The 17,614-nt window shown below is 39.4% G+C and overlaps 1 protein-coding gene across 1 annotated transcript; it reads right to left on the reverse strand.

Annotated features, from left to right (window-relative positions):
- Window positions 1-1,595: 1,595 nt before the first annotated feature.
- On the reverse strand, window positions 1,596-5,060 carry LOC149210092 (disease resistance protein RPV1-like). The gene is made up of 4 exons (XM_089396613.1): window positions 4,656-5,060; window positions 3,378-4,536; window positions 2,996-3,259; window positions 1,596-2,877 (listed from the first exon to the last, which is right to left on the reverse strand). Exons 1-4 carry the CDS (start codon window positions 4,982-4,984, stop codon window positions 1,678-1,680), a joined length of 2,952 nt encoding a protein of 983 aa, XP_089252739.1. The 5' UTR covers window positions 4,985-5,060; the 3' UTR covers window positions 1,596-1,677.
- Window positions 5,061-17,614: the final 12,554 nt, after the last annotated feature.

Genomic DNA, 17,614 nt, shown 5'->3' on the forward strand with positions numbered 1-17,614 from the left:
TAAAAAAAACTATATGCACCATTTGCTTTCTCTTTTGTTTGAAATGTTGATTTTCACATTTTTTATAATAATAATAATAATCTAATTTTAAGGTCACAACCAAGTGAGACACCAAATTGATATACGAGGCACCCTTGTTTGTGGGACAAGGTCCCCTAGCTTGCAATAATTTAAATGTTAATTCTAGAAAGGTGTTTGTGGGACAAGGCCCCCCAGCTTGCAATAATTTAAATGTTAATTCTAGAAAGGTGTACATACCCAATCCTCCTCTAGGTTTGAACCTATGAACTCTTAGGAGAAGACACCTTTTATCAACCATTAGGCCCACCAAAAAAATAAAATTATGCCAAAAAAATTTAGGTTATATATTTGTAAAGAAGTTATCTTGATCTTTGATTGACTTTTAATCAAACCTTGAGCAAATGAAGACCAATTTTGACAAGTAATCAATCATAGCTAATTTGTATGCTCTAGATACTATTTGATGAAAATAATGCTTAGAAAATGAAGAAATAAAACATGTAATCCAAAACCAATTTGCATGTGTGTAAAAAACAAGGCGTCAAAATTAAATCTAAGGTGCTAGAGTTATAAAGCTAAAGAATACAATAAATATACTTAATGCTAAAAAAGTAAATACAATGAATTTTATCCAAAGAATAAAGCCTAAATAACAAGCTTAGATTTAGAAAGAGGTGTCATACCATGAAAGACCATAAACATATGCATAAATAAGCATATGCATAAATATATAACAATAGATTTATCATATTTGAACTCTAAAAAATATTAAATAAATATAACGTCTGGATTTGGTTCCTCATCTAGTCTTGAAGATGAACCATGCGAAAAGAATATCTATTATGTGATTTTTATGGAAATATGTTGTTATAATTATTATGGATCACATAAAAAATATATATAATACTTTTAATAAACATAAAAAAAAGCAAATAATTTAAAATGATAAAACCAAACGTTCATAAAAACTAATGAAAAATAATATCTATAATATTCTAATGATACCTCATTCTAAATATAAAACGTCTTATAATTAAATATAACTGCTAAACAAACATTCTGAAAATAAAAATATATTATAAACTATAAATAATAACAATAATTTATAAAATTAATATCAAAATGATTTATATAACAAATAAATTTAAATAATTATATTTAAATTTAAATTTAAATTTTTGATTTAGAATTGCAGGGTTGAGTTTTCTTTTATTAAAAAAGATTATCTAACCATCAATTATCAATTATCACTATGAATTTATGATGAATAATATTAATTGGTTCGAAAAATATTAGGACAAATTCTACTCTGTGATTTAAAAAAAAAAAACCTTTCTCAATTTCTTATAAATTTACCTTTATGTTGAAACTAAACTTGACACAAACCAAATAGATGGTAGCTGATATGCTATCACAATTCACAATTTTCCTTATAGTGAAAATAGATATAAGAGGTTTGTTGTGAGGACAGGTGTGGATTCGGGGAGAGATAAAGCACCCAGATTGATTAAAACGTCATCATACGTGATAGACAAACAGATTGCTTGATCTAGTGCACAGAATGACCTGGGAAAGAACCAAATACAACTTTTGTAAATAAGCCTGACACATTGGATTTTAAGTCTACAATATTTATGTAAGTTACTAGAAAAATATTTACAAGTTCTCTGTGAACGTTTTATATTCTTGCTTCAGTTTGGGACACATGAAGGCATTAACCTTCTTCAAAGACTGGGAACCCTCAATGCCGGGCAGCTCTTCTAAATCTTCGTTACTTTGAACGTCCAGCGTTTGAAGCTTTGTCAGCTGTGCCAACCCGTGTATGCGCTTCAGCCCACGACATGAAGATATCTGCAAATCCTCCAAAGATTCCAATCTTTCCAGACCTGACAGCTCCTCCATTTCTTTGCACCCCCAAATCTCTAATGTTTCAAGTGTTGTTGGCAATCCAGAGAGCCATTCTGTTATCTTTAGATCCATAGATCTGAGTGCTAACTTTTTCAACTGAGTCAGCATTCTAATAGGTTCAGGGAAACATTTGAAGGGGCACCCCTCGAACTCCAACTCCTCCAAGCTCCTTAGAGCACCGAACGAAGATGGCAGCATTTCCAAGTCAAAGCTTTCTACGAACAGAATTTTCAAATTACTTAGGTTTCCGATAGCTTCTGGCAATTCTGAAGATGACAAATACAATTCTTGCAAGAACTGTTGAGATGTAAGTTGGGGAGGCAATTCTGCAAAGCACTCTGCAAGATTTAAGTGTTCAAGTGTGGTGATGTTCCCCAGGGCTTCGCTTAGTGTGATCCATGGACACGCCTGCACACTCAGAAATTTAAGTCGTATTAAATTTCCGAAAGTATTTGGGAGGGTCTCCAATTGGTGGCAGAAAGACAAGTCAATATGCTGGAGATTGGTTAGATTCCCAAAGGAATCTGGGAGCAGCCACAATTCCTGGCAGTAAGACAAGTTAATATGCTGGAGATTGGTTAGATTCCCAAAGGAATCTGGGAGCAGCCGCAATTTCATGCAGGAAGACAAGTCAATATGCTGGAGCTTGGTTAGATTCCCACAGGAATCTGGGAGCTCTTCCAAACATGTGCACCCGGCTAAATTAAGATGTTGGAGGCTGCTCAAGTCCCCAAAAGACTCTGGCAATGACTTCAAACCTTTCTCGTGTAATTCCAAGTGTTTCAAAGACTGCAGCTGACAGAATTCATCGGGCAAAGTCTCGAACGACACTATATCCTTCTCACTCCGGAGGACAACCTTCTCGAGGCGCCGCAGCTGCCCTATGGACTGTGGAATCTTTGGTAGCCTAGAACCAGCGATGTACAACTCCCTCAGCTCCCGAGGTGCCTGCAATGCTCCCTCTATTTCAACTTCGTGCATCGTGGTATGTTAAAACAGCAAAGCAATTTTAATAATAAAGGAAAATAAAAACAACCTTTCGCCAATCAATTACATGACTACCTACCTGAGATTCAAGATGCCACAGTGTTTCCAGATTGCTTCCCTCTATATGTAAAACTCTTAAATTCTTTGTTGAAATATTTGGAGCAAGGGAGGAGTCCGGACAGTTATAGCACCGGAGCAATATGAGTTGCGGTGGCTGTTCAACGTTGAATACGCCTTCCACACAAGAACCCGGAGAGCAAGGCAAATCCGGACCGTTAAGCGCCCTCCACCTCAGCTCCGCGACTCGACGATCGCGTTCGGCGGAATCTCTTATTCCTTCCACCTAAATTGTTATCGGGAAACTGTTAGAAATAATATTGACATTTTGCAAAGTTTAGGAATTCAAAATTTGACAGATCACAACACTATTTTGAAAGTCGGTCTAAAACTTCAATACGTACAGGCGACAGGTCCGAAAGGTTTTCAGTTACGCTCCAAATACGACGAAGCGAAGGTTCTTTGTCCGCCAGATATCTGCCCATGTCTCTGAGCTGGTCATGCATTCTTATGCATTCCACCATACATTCTGTAGAATACTTTTGGAGCCATCCTCCTGCAAAATACTCTACTCCATCCTTCCAAACCGCCTCCACCTCCACCTCCACGAGGTGCTTGTTCCGTAGAGTCTCCAGACCCAGCGATGCTGCCCACCCCGAGTCCTCCCATATCATCATGGCTGTATCCTTCTCTTCTCCTACGAAGAAACAGGCAACGTCTAAGAATATCTTCTTTTCCTCATCATCCAGACTCTCGTAGCTAATTTCCAGTATCTTTTGGATATCCTCGTGAAGAGGATTGCGGATTTTACACAAATGCTCTTCCCAGTTCTCAGGATTCTTTTCGCCATGAAGAAGCGCCCCGATGACAGTAAGAGACAATGGCAATTTACCGCAGGCATCCACAAACTTATTAACCAGTTCCTCAAATGCTGCATCAGGAGGACCAGGTCGATGGAAGGCGTGCCAGCAGAAGAGCTCTACGGAGTGTTGAGGACTGAGGCCTTCGAGAGTGTAAATAAATGGATCTTCAATTAATTCCCAATTTTGAAGTACGCTTTTATCACGGGATGTTACTAGAATTAAGCTATCCTTCGCTGGTAAAACGGGAAGCAATGCGCGCAGCTGCTCTATATCATCCACATCATCTAAAATGATAAGAGCGTGCCAACGTGGGAGATGTTTTTGAAGAAGAGGGATACCTTCGTCAGTGCTGTATATTTCCTCACCCTTCCCACTCAACTCCTTAATAAGTCCTCTCTGCAATTTCTTTAGTTCCCCTTTAGAGTCGTTTTCTCTGACATGAAATAAAAAGCTGGAACGGCGGTACTCTTTATTCTTGCGGTTATAGAACTCTTTTGCGAGGGTCGTTTTACCAACCCCCCCAAGTCCGACAATTCCTACAACCTTAGCCTTTGCACTTTCATGCTGATGTAATAACACTCTTTCTTCCAGATCTTTAACTTTCTCTTCCAATCCAGTCGGATATATGGAGACTTTCAGTAGTTTTCGAACTAATCTCAACACTTTTTCGACGACATCTTTCAGCAGCTTACTCTCATCACTGAATAATATCAAAGATAAACTTACTAGTAAGAAATGTAGATAAAGTATGACATACCTATATGAATGAGACTAATGGAAAAAACGATGACAAAGGAAGAGGGAGAGATGAGTCCTGACCCCTTATACGACCACTCCCATTCCAACTCGAAACCGCTAATTTCTGCAACATGATGGAGAGCATCCTTCCATTTTCGAATGATTTCCGGATCGGAATTTTTATTATTTTGGAGCGACCTCAGGGTTGTCCATCTAAGTACTGAAGGCTGGACATGGAAGAATATGGGAAGAATAGTTGAACCCTTCGTCCGCTTGCACTCCAGCATGAGCAGCAGCTCGTTCAGGCACCGGCTTGATTCGCAATATTGGGGGGAAAAAATAGCTATATTAACCGAGGAAGCTCTAATAGCACCCTCTATCTGAGGTGTTAATTCTTCTCCCGTCTCCATTTCTTCCCTGTCCAGGAAGACTCGCAATCCATGATCCGTGAGGCGATCGTAAAGATGGCTGGCAAACGTTTTACCATCAGAGCCTCTGTGATTGAGGAACACATCGAACTCGTAGTAGGTGTTGCCATCCGCTGTGGAAGTGGAGGCGGAGGCGGAGGCGGAGGCGGAGGCGGATGCGGATGCTGATTTGGAGGAAGATGCCATGGGATGCAGAACAGAAAAAAGTTATTGCTAAAGCTGGGCGAATGCTCACTCAATCACGTCAATACACCAGTTGCTTTTGAGGCCGTTGGCACTCTGTGGCTCTATCTATATCTCTCAATACTTGCCAAACCAGTAAACAAAACTGCAATGCAATATCTCTCAATACTTGCACTATCAAATTCATGGACACAATTACTTATCTAATGACCAAAACATCTAACCATTTGTCTATTATTGTTTATTTAATTATTAGATAAAATTTAATTAAAAACAGTCCATAGTTTTAGTGGGTAATGGAGCCCAAAGCGTGTGGCATTTTCGTCGTCGGTACCAGCGTTCGCTAGCTGGTTTAGCCAACAACGCGGCCCCACATCACGTGTTTGTCTTTTTAATGCGTCCATTTCGCTTTAAAAAAAATATGATTCCTTTTCTTTAGGCTTTGTTTGGAAGTTGGTTTAGCCAATGAGACGGCCCCACATCATTCGCTTTAAAAAAAATTGATTCCTTTTCTTTCGGCTTTGCTTGGAAGTTGGTTTAGCCAATGAGACGGCCCGACATCATTCGCTTTAAAAAAAAAAATTGATTCCTTTTCTTTCGGCTTTGCTCGAAAAGACTTACTTTTTTCTTTTGATTTGATTTCATTGAATACGGCTTTGCCACCGATTGTCACCTGCCACTCAACTTTCTTTTTCTTTTGCTGGAAAGGACCTATCTTTTTCTTTTGGTTTGATTTGATTTCATTGAACACTGTTTTGCCACCGATTGTTACATGCCACCCAACTTCCGAGTTACAACTTAGTTTCTTTTTGTGTTTTTTTTCTCAAAAACGATTTTTACTTAAGCGCTAAAAACTCCGCCAACACCAAACATAGAAACATGGGGCAATGAACTATTTTACTTTTGTTAATACTATAGCATTTGTTTTGATGTCCAAGAGGATTGACTTCGTTTTTTTAATTTTAATTTTAATGAAAGTTTTTTAAAAATGTTTTTTTTTTTTTTTTTTTAATTTAAAAATATTTGTTTTAATTTTAATCAATATTATTTTTAATTTTCAATGAGCATAGAGAGTTTTAATAGGACATAATTTCTTGTCAGAGGGTATTTTATTTTCGGTATTTGTTTGTACTTGATAATTCATTTTAAAATAAAAATAACACTGATTTTGTGAGTGGTCATTTCGTTGGTGAGTGCTCTAATACTAACACTATGATGTTAGTGTTTTGCGCAATGATGTTAGAATTGATGCAGTTGCACGTCCTGTGCATAGGCCGCAGGGAGGAAGAGGGGTTGAATAAATCTCCAATTAATATTATTATGTTTCGTGGTTGCAGGTCCTTTGCATAGGCAAAGGAGGGGAGGGGAAGGGGAGAACAGGGCCTGAACAAATTTCCAATTAATATTATTATGTTTCCTTGTGCATAGTTTTTACTATGCGGAAGAGTATGTGTGGGAAAAGAGGGTCATTTACATATTGCAGGGGTGCTCTAATGCTAGCAATGTTATGTTTCCTTGTGTGGATCTTTTACTGTGTCGAGGATAGAATATACATGTAAGAACAAGGTCCTTCGCATATTTTCAGCATGCTCTGACACTGGTACTGTTATGTTACTTCTCTACCCAATAGTATTAGAATTCATGTGGTTGTCAATCCTTTACATAAATAAGAAGAGCATGAACAAAATTTTAATTAAATTCCATTATTTTAGTGGGTAACAAAGTTGAAGTGTGTGACATTTTCATCGTTGATACCTTCACTACATGGTAGTTGGTTTAGCCAACGACACGACCCCACATCACGTGTTTCGTGTGTTTCATGCGTCCATTCACTTTGAAAAAAATCCTTTTCTTTCGATTTTACTTGAAAATACTTACCTTTTTCTTTGATTTGATTTCATTGAATATCACTTGACATTGATTCAGACATGCCACCCAACATTTCGTTTTGTGTTTTCTTTTTTCAAAAACGATTCTTAACCCATGACTTTAGCATTAAACGCCACCTCTCCCCACCCCTTACTCTGGCCCCTCGGCGACATAGAAACATCAAGCAAGGAACTATTTTATTTCTTTTAAAAGTTATTCATGACATGACTTTCAAAACAATCAACTTCAAATCACAAGTAAATATTTCTGGATACTAGCTAGTTTTATTTATGTTCAATAAAATTGCAGCTAAGATTTATGAAAGATTAAACGAAAATCTCCTTTTAGGAGTAATCTCTTTAGGTGGCAATTGGGTCCACATACAAGTGGACATCAGTACACCAAACAAGTATAGGCCTAATCAGGGTCTTGATTGGGTGATGATCCCTTGTTGTAGGAGGAATTTTTCCACCTATCAACAGGTTGTTGTGCAAAAGATCCATGCATAACACTTATAGAGGAGGGAAAATTAGAAACATAAATTTTTACAACCAATTTCTGCGCCTTACGATTGTGAGAAGAAGGGTGTTCACGATGACTCTAGAATGGTGTATCATACAATTTATTTATGAAGGAAAGGTTATATCATGCTAATTGAGGAAGGACAATCCATCTAGTTTCATATGGATTCTTACGATGTACAACTTCCTACTAAGATGGGAGGGGCAGGGAGGCAAAAAAAATTATATGCAATGTTTATTTTCTCTTTTGTTTGAAATCTTGATTTTCATATTTTTTATAATAATAAAAATAATCTAATTTGAAGGTCACAACCAAGTAAGACACCAAATTGGTGTACGAGACATCCTTATTTGTGGGACAAGGTCCCTTCCACCATGCAATAATTTAACTGTTAATTCTAGAAAGGTGTACATACCCAATCCTCCTCTAGGTTTGTACCTATGAACTTTTAGGAGAAGATACATTTTCTCAACCATTAAGCTCACCAAAAAAATAAAATTGTGCCCAAAAACGTTAGGTTATATATTTGTAGAGAAGTTATCTTAATCTTTGATTGGCTTTTAATTAGACCTAGAGCAAATGAAAACCAATTTTGACAACTAGTTAATCCTAACTAATTTGTATGCTCTAGATACAATCACAATGGCATATTTGATGAAAATAATACTTAGAAAATGAAGAAATAAAGCATGTAATCGAAAAACAATTTAAATATGTGTAAAAAGCAAGGCTTCAAAATTAATCTAAGGTGCTAAAATACTATATCTAAAGAATACCGTAAATATACTTAATGTTAAAAAAGTAAATACAACGAATTTTATCCAGGGAATTAAATCTACATAATAATCTTAGATCTAGAAAAGAGGTGTTGATACCATGAAAGACCATAAGAATATGCATACATGAGCATATGCATAAATATATAACAATAAATTTATCATATTTAAACTCCTAAGAAAAATATTAAATAAATTTTATTTTTTTAATAAACATAAAGAGAGGAAGCAAACAAATAATTTAAATGGTAAAACCCAAATATCCATAGAAGTTTTTTTCACGTGGAAAAAGTCGTAATTTTCATTATAGGAGAAAATTACATTTTGCATATGCATAAGCATTACTTAAGTATGGCTTTGCCTGTTCAAAAATGGAAGAAACTTTGAGCATTCCTCCACACAGGGAATACATGGAGATAAAACAAAAAATAAATAAACTATTTGACCTCTTCGCAGAGAGGGAGTGATAAGTTCTAATAATTATTTACAGATAAACAAAAAGAAAAGCATCAAAAATGAAATTATGTTCTATCAGTGCTGCTCAGATAGATTCAGGATCTATAAAAGGTCTGTGATAGTGCTGATAAACAACACCATCCTTTTCCTCGCAAATCATCCAAGTGTCATCATCCCTGATCGCTGCTTCTTTGGATAAGTGGTCAGCAATGGTGTTCCGCTCCCTGTAAATATGATGACAAGTAAAAGAGTAAAAAGAAATGATAAGTCTATGAATCTCATCCAGAAGATGCTTTAATATATATGCATTGCAGATGTGTTTTTTGTTGATCCAGTTAACAACCAGTTTTGAATAACCAAAAAGTTGCAGATTCGTGCAATGTTTATGTAATGCATATTGTATAAGGTATTTGGTGGTTAGAAGCTCGACATAATTGTTTGCTCCCCTACCCAACCCCATTTTTATTTTAAAAGAGTGGGTATCCAATAAATGTAGTACATCTCCTCCTCCACATCCCGATTCCTGAGCTGAGCCATCAAAGTAGGCCCATGGAAGGGAGTGATTGATGACTTCTGCCTCGATTCTCCCATGCTTGATTTGAGTGGCCTCTTCAGATATCATGTGGTACTCCATGGATACTCTATTCAGAATGGAAGGCTAGTGGGGGGTTTCTTGCTGGAAGATGATTTGATTCCTGGATATCCATAGCACCCAGCTTATGTCGAGCAGTATGTTCCTTTCCTTTCCCTTGGATTCATTCCACCAGTTTTCTCAAGCTTCCTTTAATTTGTTGTCGTGCCATCTGCTAGATATGGGGAGCGACGCAAGGAAGCCATTCCATAGCCCTTATGTAACAGGACAGTACAGAAAGAGGTGTTCAGTATCTTCTTTATTGTTTTTGTAGAGGTGGCACCAGAATGGCCCTAATAAAGATCTTTTCATAAGGATTGCACCTGTCGGGACTTTGTTGTTTAGTATAGACCACATAAGCAACTTCGATCTTGGAGCTACTTTTAATTTCAATAAAAGGTTCCACCACGGGTCAAGGGCAGCCGGCTTAAGGGGATCCAAAAGAACTAAATATCCAGTCTTAGGGGCGTAATAACCATGTTTTGCAAAATCCCAGACGAGCTCATCATATCCTTCCAATATCCTGATATGGGACTTTGTTAACGCAAAAATGTAGTTTCTCCATTCTTGTTGCCAGGGTGGGGGAATGTTTAGTGCTGCTCTAGATCTCAAAGCCTGCTGTGTCAATGAGAATCGGTCGTTATCCGAAATATGACATATATGAGTAATATCTTGTTCTGCTAAATGAAGTCTCAAATCAACTGGAAGTCTATGTGTGTTGCCACAACCCACCCAGGGATCTTCTCCTATGTGCACCAGGGAACTAGATTGAATCCTCCATGCCGAGCCGTTTCTTATCAGATCTATAGCCTTTATTACAGCCTTCCAGATGATTGATATGCTCCCATTAGATCAGTGACCTTGCCTGATCCAATCAAGTGGGTTGGAGGGGATGATATATTTCGAAGTGACAACCTTCGTCCAAAGGCTACAATTATTGAGTAGCTGCCATCCCAACTTTGCTGCAAGTGCTTTGGAAAATGTATCTAGTCTCTTGATTCCCCAACCACCCCATCGCTTAGGCATTGCCAGAGATTCCCATTTAGTCCAAGAAAATATTCTTCCTGTCTGTTTCCCCTTCCAAAGAAAGTAGCAGCATATATTTTGTAACCTATTCAGAATTCCCCTAGGGATCCAGGCCAAGGTCATCTAGTAAACATGTGTTGCTTCTAGAATAGCTTTGATCAGTACCAGCCTGCCAGCTTTGGATAGATACTTATGGTACCAGATGTTTAAACACTTTTCTACTTTAGAAATGAGCCAGATCCAATCTACAATTTTATAGCCAAATGGCTTCAGTCGGTAACCCAAATATCTTAAACCTTCCTCTATAGGGTGAGTCGTAAAGGGGAATCTCCTTAAGGAAAAAAGTAATTCATTCTGGGAGCAACCTGGTGTTGTTATGGTGGATTTGGATTCGTTCAACACCATCCCCGTGGCCTTTTGAAATGTACCCATAACAAGGTGGAGGGCGGTGAGATTGCCAAGGCCACCATTGAGAAAAATGAGAACATCATCCACGAAGAGCAGATGAGTCAATGTAGCTAAATCAGATGTTTTGATGCCCATGATTCTCCCCTATCTGTGTTCTTCTCTTATATTTGGCAGAGGCCCTCCATGATAAGAAGGAACAATAGTGGGGATAGGGGGCAACCCTTCCTAAGTCCCCTCTTGGCATGAAAAGGGGGAGGTTGATCCATTTATGAGAACACTGTAAGGTACATCGGTTATACAACTCATGATCCACTTGATGAAGGAGAAAGGAAATCCCAGGTGGGTTAAAAGGATACGGACGTATAGCTAGTTGACCCTGTCAAAAGCTTTAGATAGGTCTATCTTCATTATCATTCCTTTCAACTTCCTGGGCTATACAAAGTGAAGGAGTTCTTGTGCAGTGCATATCGCCTCATGTATCTGCCTGTTGTGCAGAAAGGCAAATTGTTCATGGGATATATGGAGGGATAGAATAGGCTTAATGTGATTGGTGATAATCTTGCTTATGATCTTGTATATACAATTGCATAAGGAGATTGGTTTGAAATCATCAAAAGAGGTGGGCTTGTCAACTTTGGGGATGAGGGCTATAAAGGTAGTCTTGTGGCCTCCCGGGATCCTTCCACTTCTTCTAGTTTCCTCTATTAGCCATAGGAGGTCCATTCCTAAAACCCCAAAGAAAGCTATATAAAATTCCACTATCCAGTTTTCTGGCCCCGGACTCCTATCATTTTTTAGCCACTTCATTGTGGCTTCGAGCTCTTCTAGTGAAACCTCTCGCAGGAGTTCCTATTCCATATCTTGATCTACGAAGCCTGGGAAGAGGTGCAAAATATGCATTACTTCCGCAAGGGTAGCATTGGGTGGAGCCTTATATATATTATGAAAGTGAGCGCATGCCAATGTAGCCAGTTCTCTAAAGGATTGAGCGGTTTGTCCCTGAGAGTCTTGGAGCTCCCATATGGTATTAATGGCCTTTCTCCCATTGGCAAGTTTACGTAGAATTTTGTATTGTCGGCCCCTTCCTTCAACAAGATGGCCCAACTTCGGAGTCGCCAGCTCTCTTCTCTGTCTCTTAAGATATGTGTTCTCTTCAGTAGAGCTGTGGAGTGCTTATCCCTTTGCTCCTGGGTTATCACAATGCCTCCTGTATCCTCCTCAAAAGATAAGATTTCTTCCTCTAATGATCTGAGAATCAGATCGTCCGCTTCCTTCTTCTTCATTGCCCATGCCTTGGATAGGCCTTTCAGCTCCTTCATGTTATGTGCAAAGTCCTGGCTGAGGTTCCCAGATGAGCCTGGGGGGTTTGCCTTCCAAAAATCAGTCACCAATTTGATATATTCCATATCCCATAGCGAAGTGGAGTTAAATTTGAATGGGTCCTTGGGTTTGTCTATTACATCCTGCAGCTCAAGATAGATGGGTCGATGATCCGATAGACCACCTGAACTCACCCATTGTCTAATACGGGCTCCCCTATTGACCAGGTCTTCCTTAGTCAAGAATCTGTCGAGTCATCTGGCCAGGCTTGCTTCCCCAGTTCTATTGTTCCTTTAGGTGGGTTGCACTTTGGCTGACGGGATGTCAATAAAGCTATGGGACTCTAGGAGATTTTCAAAGAAGACAGATAATGTATCCACCTAAGATTGATTGCCCCAAGATTCTACATATCCCAAGGAGAAATTGAGGTCTCCCCCTAAGATGATATTATCTTGATTGTGAAAGATTTTTCAGCGAAAATCACATGGAGTATCATTTGTCGACGCGTTTCGAACCAACTAGTGTGGTTCATCGTCAGGACAAGTTGAAGAAACAGATCCAGATTAGCATGATAAATAGCCTGAGCAGAGTCTCCAACGGCTAGATTGATTAATGGCTAATTTTGACCTTAGAAGCCAGGTCAAATTATAATTTATTAATTTAATATTATTATTATTTTTATTATTATTTTTCTATGGAAATAATATTAAATTAATAAATTATAATTTGACCTGGCTTCTAAGGTCAAAATTAGCCGTTAATCAATCTAGCCATTGGAGACTCTGCTCAGGCTATTTATCATGCTAATCTGGATCTGTTTCTTCAACTTGTCTTGACGATGAACCACACTTGTTGGTTCGAAACGCGTCGACAAATGATACTCCATGTGATTTTCGCTAAAAAATCTTTCACAATCTTGATATGGATCACAGAAGCCTGAACTCTATAAATGATATTATCTTATTGCAAGAGGGCAGAATTAATCAAGGATCTACAATAAGCGACTTCGTTTTGACAAGGGCCATATACATTATAGATCCTGAATTCTAATTCTGGGGTGGGGGAGTAGGTATCCATTGTCAAGTATCCACGACCTCCCCAAACCCTGAAAGTCTTGATGGTACGATTACATATGCCCAAGGATAAACCCCCAGATTTGCCAGAGGCATCAAGGGAATGGAACGACCAGCCAGATAGATAGGATTCAAGTAAGTGAGTAATAGTGCAAGTAGGACCAAGGGTTTATTGTAGAAAAATGATGTCTACCAGTTCTGTGGAAAATAGGCACTTAAGGGCTAGTTTTTTATCCGAGCTAGCCATCCCACGACAGTTAAAGGACAGCAACTTCATGGAGGGGGGGGAGAGAGGCTTGCTTTGCTCTAAGGGCCCAATTAATGGTTTTCTGTTTGCCAGATGCAATCTCCTCCATGGCCTGATGCTTGGCTTTGGAAAAATGAGAGGGATGCCCTCAAGCTTTTTTTTTTTTTTTGGGGGGGGGGGGGGGAGGGGATACCGCCTCAAAACCTATGATGTCGAGGCCCTGAGAACGCAATAGGGAGCAAAGGGGGTAATGGGGTTCTGGGAGGTGTTGTAGGGAAAAGTATCCGACTCGGATGACCCTATCCCACTCTAAGGGTGATAGTACCTTAGCAACAACTGTAAAACAAGCTACTTAAAGTTTACTTCTTTATGAAAGCAAAAGAGAATGGAGAAATGCACTAACCGTTGCCTTGCGCTTAATGTCGAATCCAAACTCTTCTCTTTGGCTGCTTGCTCCTAGCTCCTTTTTCTTTTGCTTGCCCAGCTACAATGAGATCCTGCAAAATAACAAAGAAGGAAACTACAAGAGGCATGCAATCATAACTGGTTCATGGATTAGTGTAAACCAAACATGCAATCATCACAATATATTATTGAAACAAGAGCACATAGAAGAACCTTAATAGCTTTTATTAATGAAGAAGAAAAGGTTCTGAGAGTATTACAACCATTGAAGGCTCCAACCCAGCAACACCTCCCAGCAGAAAGAATTGCTCCTCTTCACCTCTCTCAAACAATCACCCAATAGCTCAATAGTGAAACCAACAGCATATCATTACTTTGCACAAAATTCCAGCCTCCTGAGCTCATAGGAGAGAGCTCAATATATAGATGAATTGAGAAAGGATGAGTCAGCTTGCAACTGATGTGTAGCTGCCTTGTGTCCTCTCTCTCTTCAGTTAATCTTTAGTTGATCTTCAGTTCTTGAGTCCACTTGGAGAACTTTGCTTCCACTTGGAGAAACAGAGCCTCTGACTCATCACAAGGCGAAATCCCTGATCCAAGTGTCATTTTTGGAAGATTCCAAAGCAATGACTCATTGTGCCACTTGTCCCATCCCGCTCAGCGCAGGTGGCTTTTGTCCCACTTGCTTTGCAACGCAGGTACACCATGGAGCAAGTGAGTTTCAACGCAGAAACCTAGTGGAGCACCTGCTTTGATTTCAGGATTGCTTGTTTTTGAGTGTTTTTAGGTGGAGAACTGATCTGAGAGCTGTTGGTTTGCTGACCTTGTTCCTCTAGGGGTAGGAACATCATGTTTAGGGAACTTTGGATCCCTTGGATTATTGACAATTCATGCTTGTTGCTGTAAGGCACAAAATTGTCTATAACAGATGCCCCCTAAAGTATGAGGTCGTTTATCGGGTGAAATGCTTTATTGAGAGGATCCGAAGTTCATTCAATCTGCTGAGAAGTGTCCTGTAATAAGATACAATACAATACATTATTTTTTCATACATTTTCATGATCTAGCTGAGGCGGGCATTCCCATGCTCAGCTTTATAAATACATTTCGGTACATAGAACAGACGATCGTCTGATTGTAGACTAATAATTCTCTGCTGAAATTATCATCCTTTGAGAAGGATGATCATCTACTGTAATGATGTACATATCAAATGTCTTTATGTCCTGAATATATATCGCAGCCCGTATGGATGAAACTAGATCCGGGGTCTTCAATCTCTTCCGATCTTCACTCGATGTACAAGTCGATCCATGTGAGAATTTCTTGAAGTCGAACATGGAAAGACATCGCTTGATTACCGGTCAATGATGTAAACCGTTAACAAGCGCGAGAGGAATCACCGATAAGGATGATGACCCTCAAGGTACGGCAGTACAATCCACATGGTGGGAATAAAGGACTTGGCGTCGACCACCATGCAAAATCTTCTGGTCGAAGGTCATTGATGTATACCTGTCGCCGGAAGTGAGAAACTTGCCATTGAGGCATGCAAGCATCAAAGTACTGAGGGGGGTGTTCCTAGATCAACTCCTTGGATAATGAGCTGATGTCGACAAGGAGCGATCCGTCAAAGGAGGGCCTTAATGAATCCCACATCAGTGACACGGAACGGAGCTAGTGATTGTGATGAGGTGAAAAACAAACTGTGATGTATGATTCAGGGTGGCGGTCATGAAGTGGATGAAGGATAATGTATGGCAGTGGGTGGAACACGGTTGACTCTTTACAGAACCACATCTCTTGAACATATAACGACACTGATGTGATGGATTGGTAGCATTACCCCAATTGTGGATGGTGTGGCGAGGACCATGGTTATGAGACCGGTGAATGAAACAACCCAACCCGATGTGATACGGAGGACAAAGTGTCATGTTCAAGAGCGACTTGCTACCATTAATGCTGTGAGGTTCTCCCAATTTTTCCCCAGTCATTGCTGACCAGTACCTCTTTATTTTTGTCAAGCTTGAGGAGGATAACATATGCTTGTTCTATAACCTGCCCTTCGGGCAAGCCCATCGCTATGTTTTAACGAGCCTAGCGATAGGGAAACTCGTTCTCGTCTAAAGACAAGTTTGTCGCTATTTAATCATTTTAACGAGTCTAACGACAAGGAAAACTCGGTCCTTTTCATTTTTAGAGAGTCTGAAAAGGTACGGAAATTCAACTCCAAAATTCCTTTTTCGTCTTCCAATCCCTTAAGTCCGAAAAAGTATAAAACAATACAGAAGGGATGAATTTTCGATTTCTTTAACGAGCCGAACAAAACAAGCGCTCGATCTTTTTGTGTAATAATCCCTCAGGTCCAAAAAGATTAAAATCTAGAGGAGGGATAGCTCTTTCGATCCTTTTAACGAGCTGGAAGGCCAAAACTCGGCAAACTTTTCATATTTTACGAGTCAGTGAAAAGAGCTCAAAGAAGACTCGTCTTTTGAGGAACGAGTGATGAACAGGGATAGCAGCAGATTCCAGGTACAGGTTGGAATTTTCCAATCACGGCAGTGTCACAAGGATGGCTAAGTGAAATCACTCTTCGCAGTTGTTCCTCAAAATGGGTAAACAAACACATGGAGGTGAACGATTGGCCAAATGAACGGATGGAGGTGAGACTGCAAGAACACGACCAAAGGTTTTTAAAACGGCTTTCAAAGGTTACATTTCTCCAGGTTATTTACCGGTTCATTTTTTCTGGATGAGCTTGAACTGTAGGGAAAGATTGCTCACAATTTATGTTTATTTTTTAACGAGCATGAACTCTATATAAAACTGCTCGATCTTTGCGTTTATTTTTTAACGAGCATGAACATTGCTAAAACTGCTCAATTTATACCAGTCTTAATACAAGGAATGCTTTAGGTGAGGTAATCTTATTTAAGGAGCGATACCTCACTAATTACTCCAATTTGGCAGGTTTTAACTTTTGCCTTTCATCCTTTCTTTATGCAAGCTGGAAACGGCTAATCCTACGAGTTTAACGGGTTAGACCTACGGGTTTAAAGGGAGGACCTAAAAATTTAAAAAATAAATAGTCGTCCCGTGCTTGCACTCCAAAAGGTTTGCATGCCCCCAGGTATAAAGTATAATTTCGAGATTCTGTCCTCTTACTTATTATCCGAAAAATGGTTTTGTTTGCTGCCGCAAACTAAACTCTCTTTTCGGCGATGTCTATCATTAGGTTGCTAAGGATGGTGACTACTTGTTGCAGCAATTTCCTCTCTTTCTTTGAAGACTGCCCCTACTCTCTTTCAAAACATATTGTTTTAATGGGTGAGGCTTGACATTCAAAGATGGTGCCTTCTTGCTGCCACAAATAGATCCCCTCCTTAGGAGAGCCCACTTCTTTAGACAAAGGGAGCGATTCTTCCGCTTCACATAACTTTGACAAAAGAATTTTATCCTAGAACAACCCTCTCTTCCTTTTTCGGACGGGGTACGGACTAGTCCATTCTTCTGCGGAAATTAACTTTATGCCCAAGGTTTTCTCTGCCCAAGGCAGGCCAGGGTGCATGCCCCCTGGGTCCCAGTTCTTTTCTTCTCGAATTACTCGCATTCATCGGGAAGTAGAACCGGGGGCGGTGGCATTCCTTGAGTGAATAAACCGTTAAGGGATGGTATTTGACTATTTGCGATGCG

The sequence above is a fragment of the Pinus tabuliformis genome, chromosome 1_2 (assembly GCF_031772625.1).
Source record: "Pinus tabuliformis cultivar Carrire ecotype Pingquan chromosome 1_2, CPIR1, whole genome shotgun sequence".
NCBI lineage: Eukaryota > Viridiplantae > Streptophyta > Pinopsida > Pinales > Pinaceae > Pinus > Pinus tabuliformis.

Coding starts and splice junctions, on each gene's coding strand:
- LOC149210092 (XM_089396613.1), bottom strand. CDS start 4,984: ATGGAGACGGGAGAAGAATTAACACCTCAGATAGAGGGTGCTATTAGA. Junction 3,260..3,377: donor ACCTTTCGGACCTGTCGCCT/GTACGTATTGAA, acceptor ATAACAATTTAG/GTGGAAGGAATAAGAGATTC. Junction 2,878..2,995: donor TGTGGCATCTTGAATCTCAG/GTAGGTAGTCAT, acceptor GGAGCATTGCAG/GCACCTCGGGAGCTGAGGGA.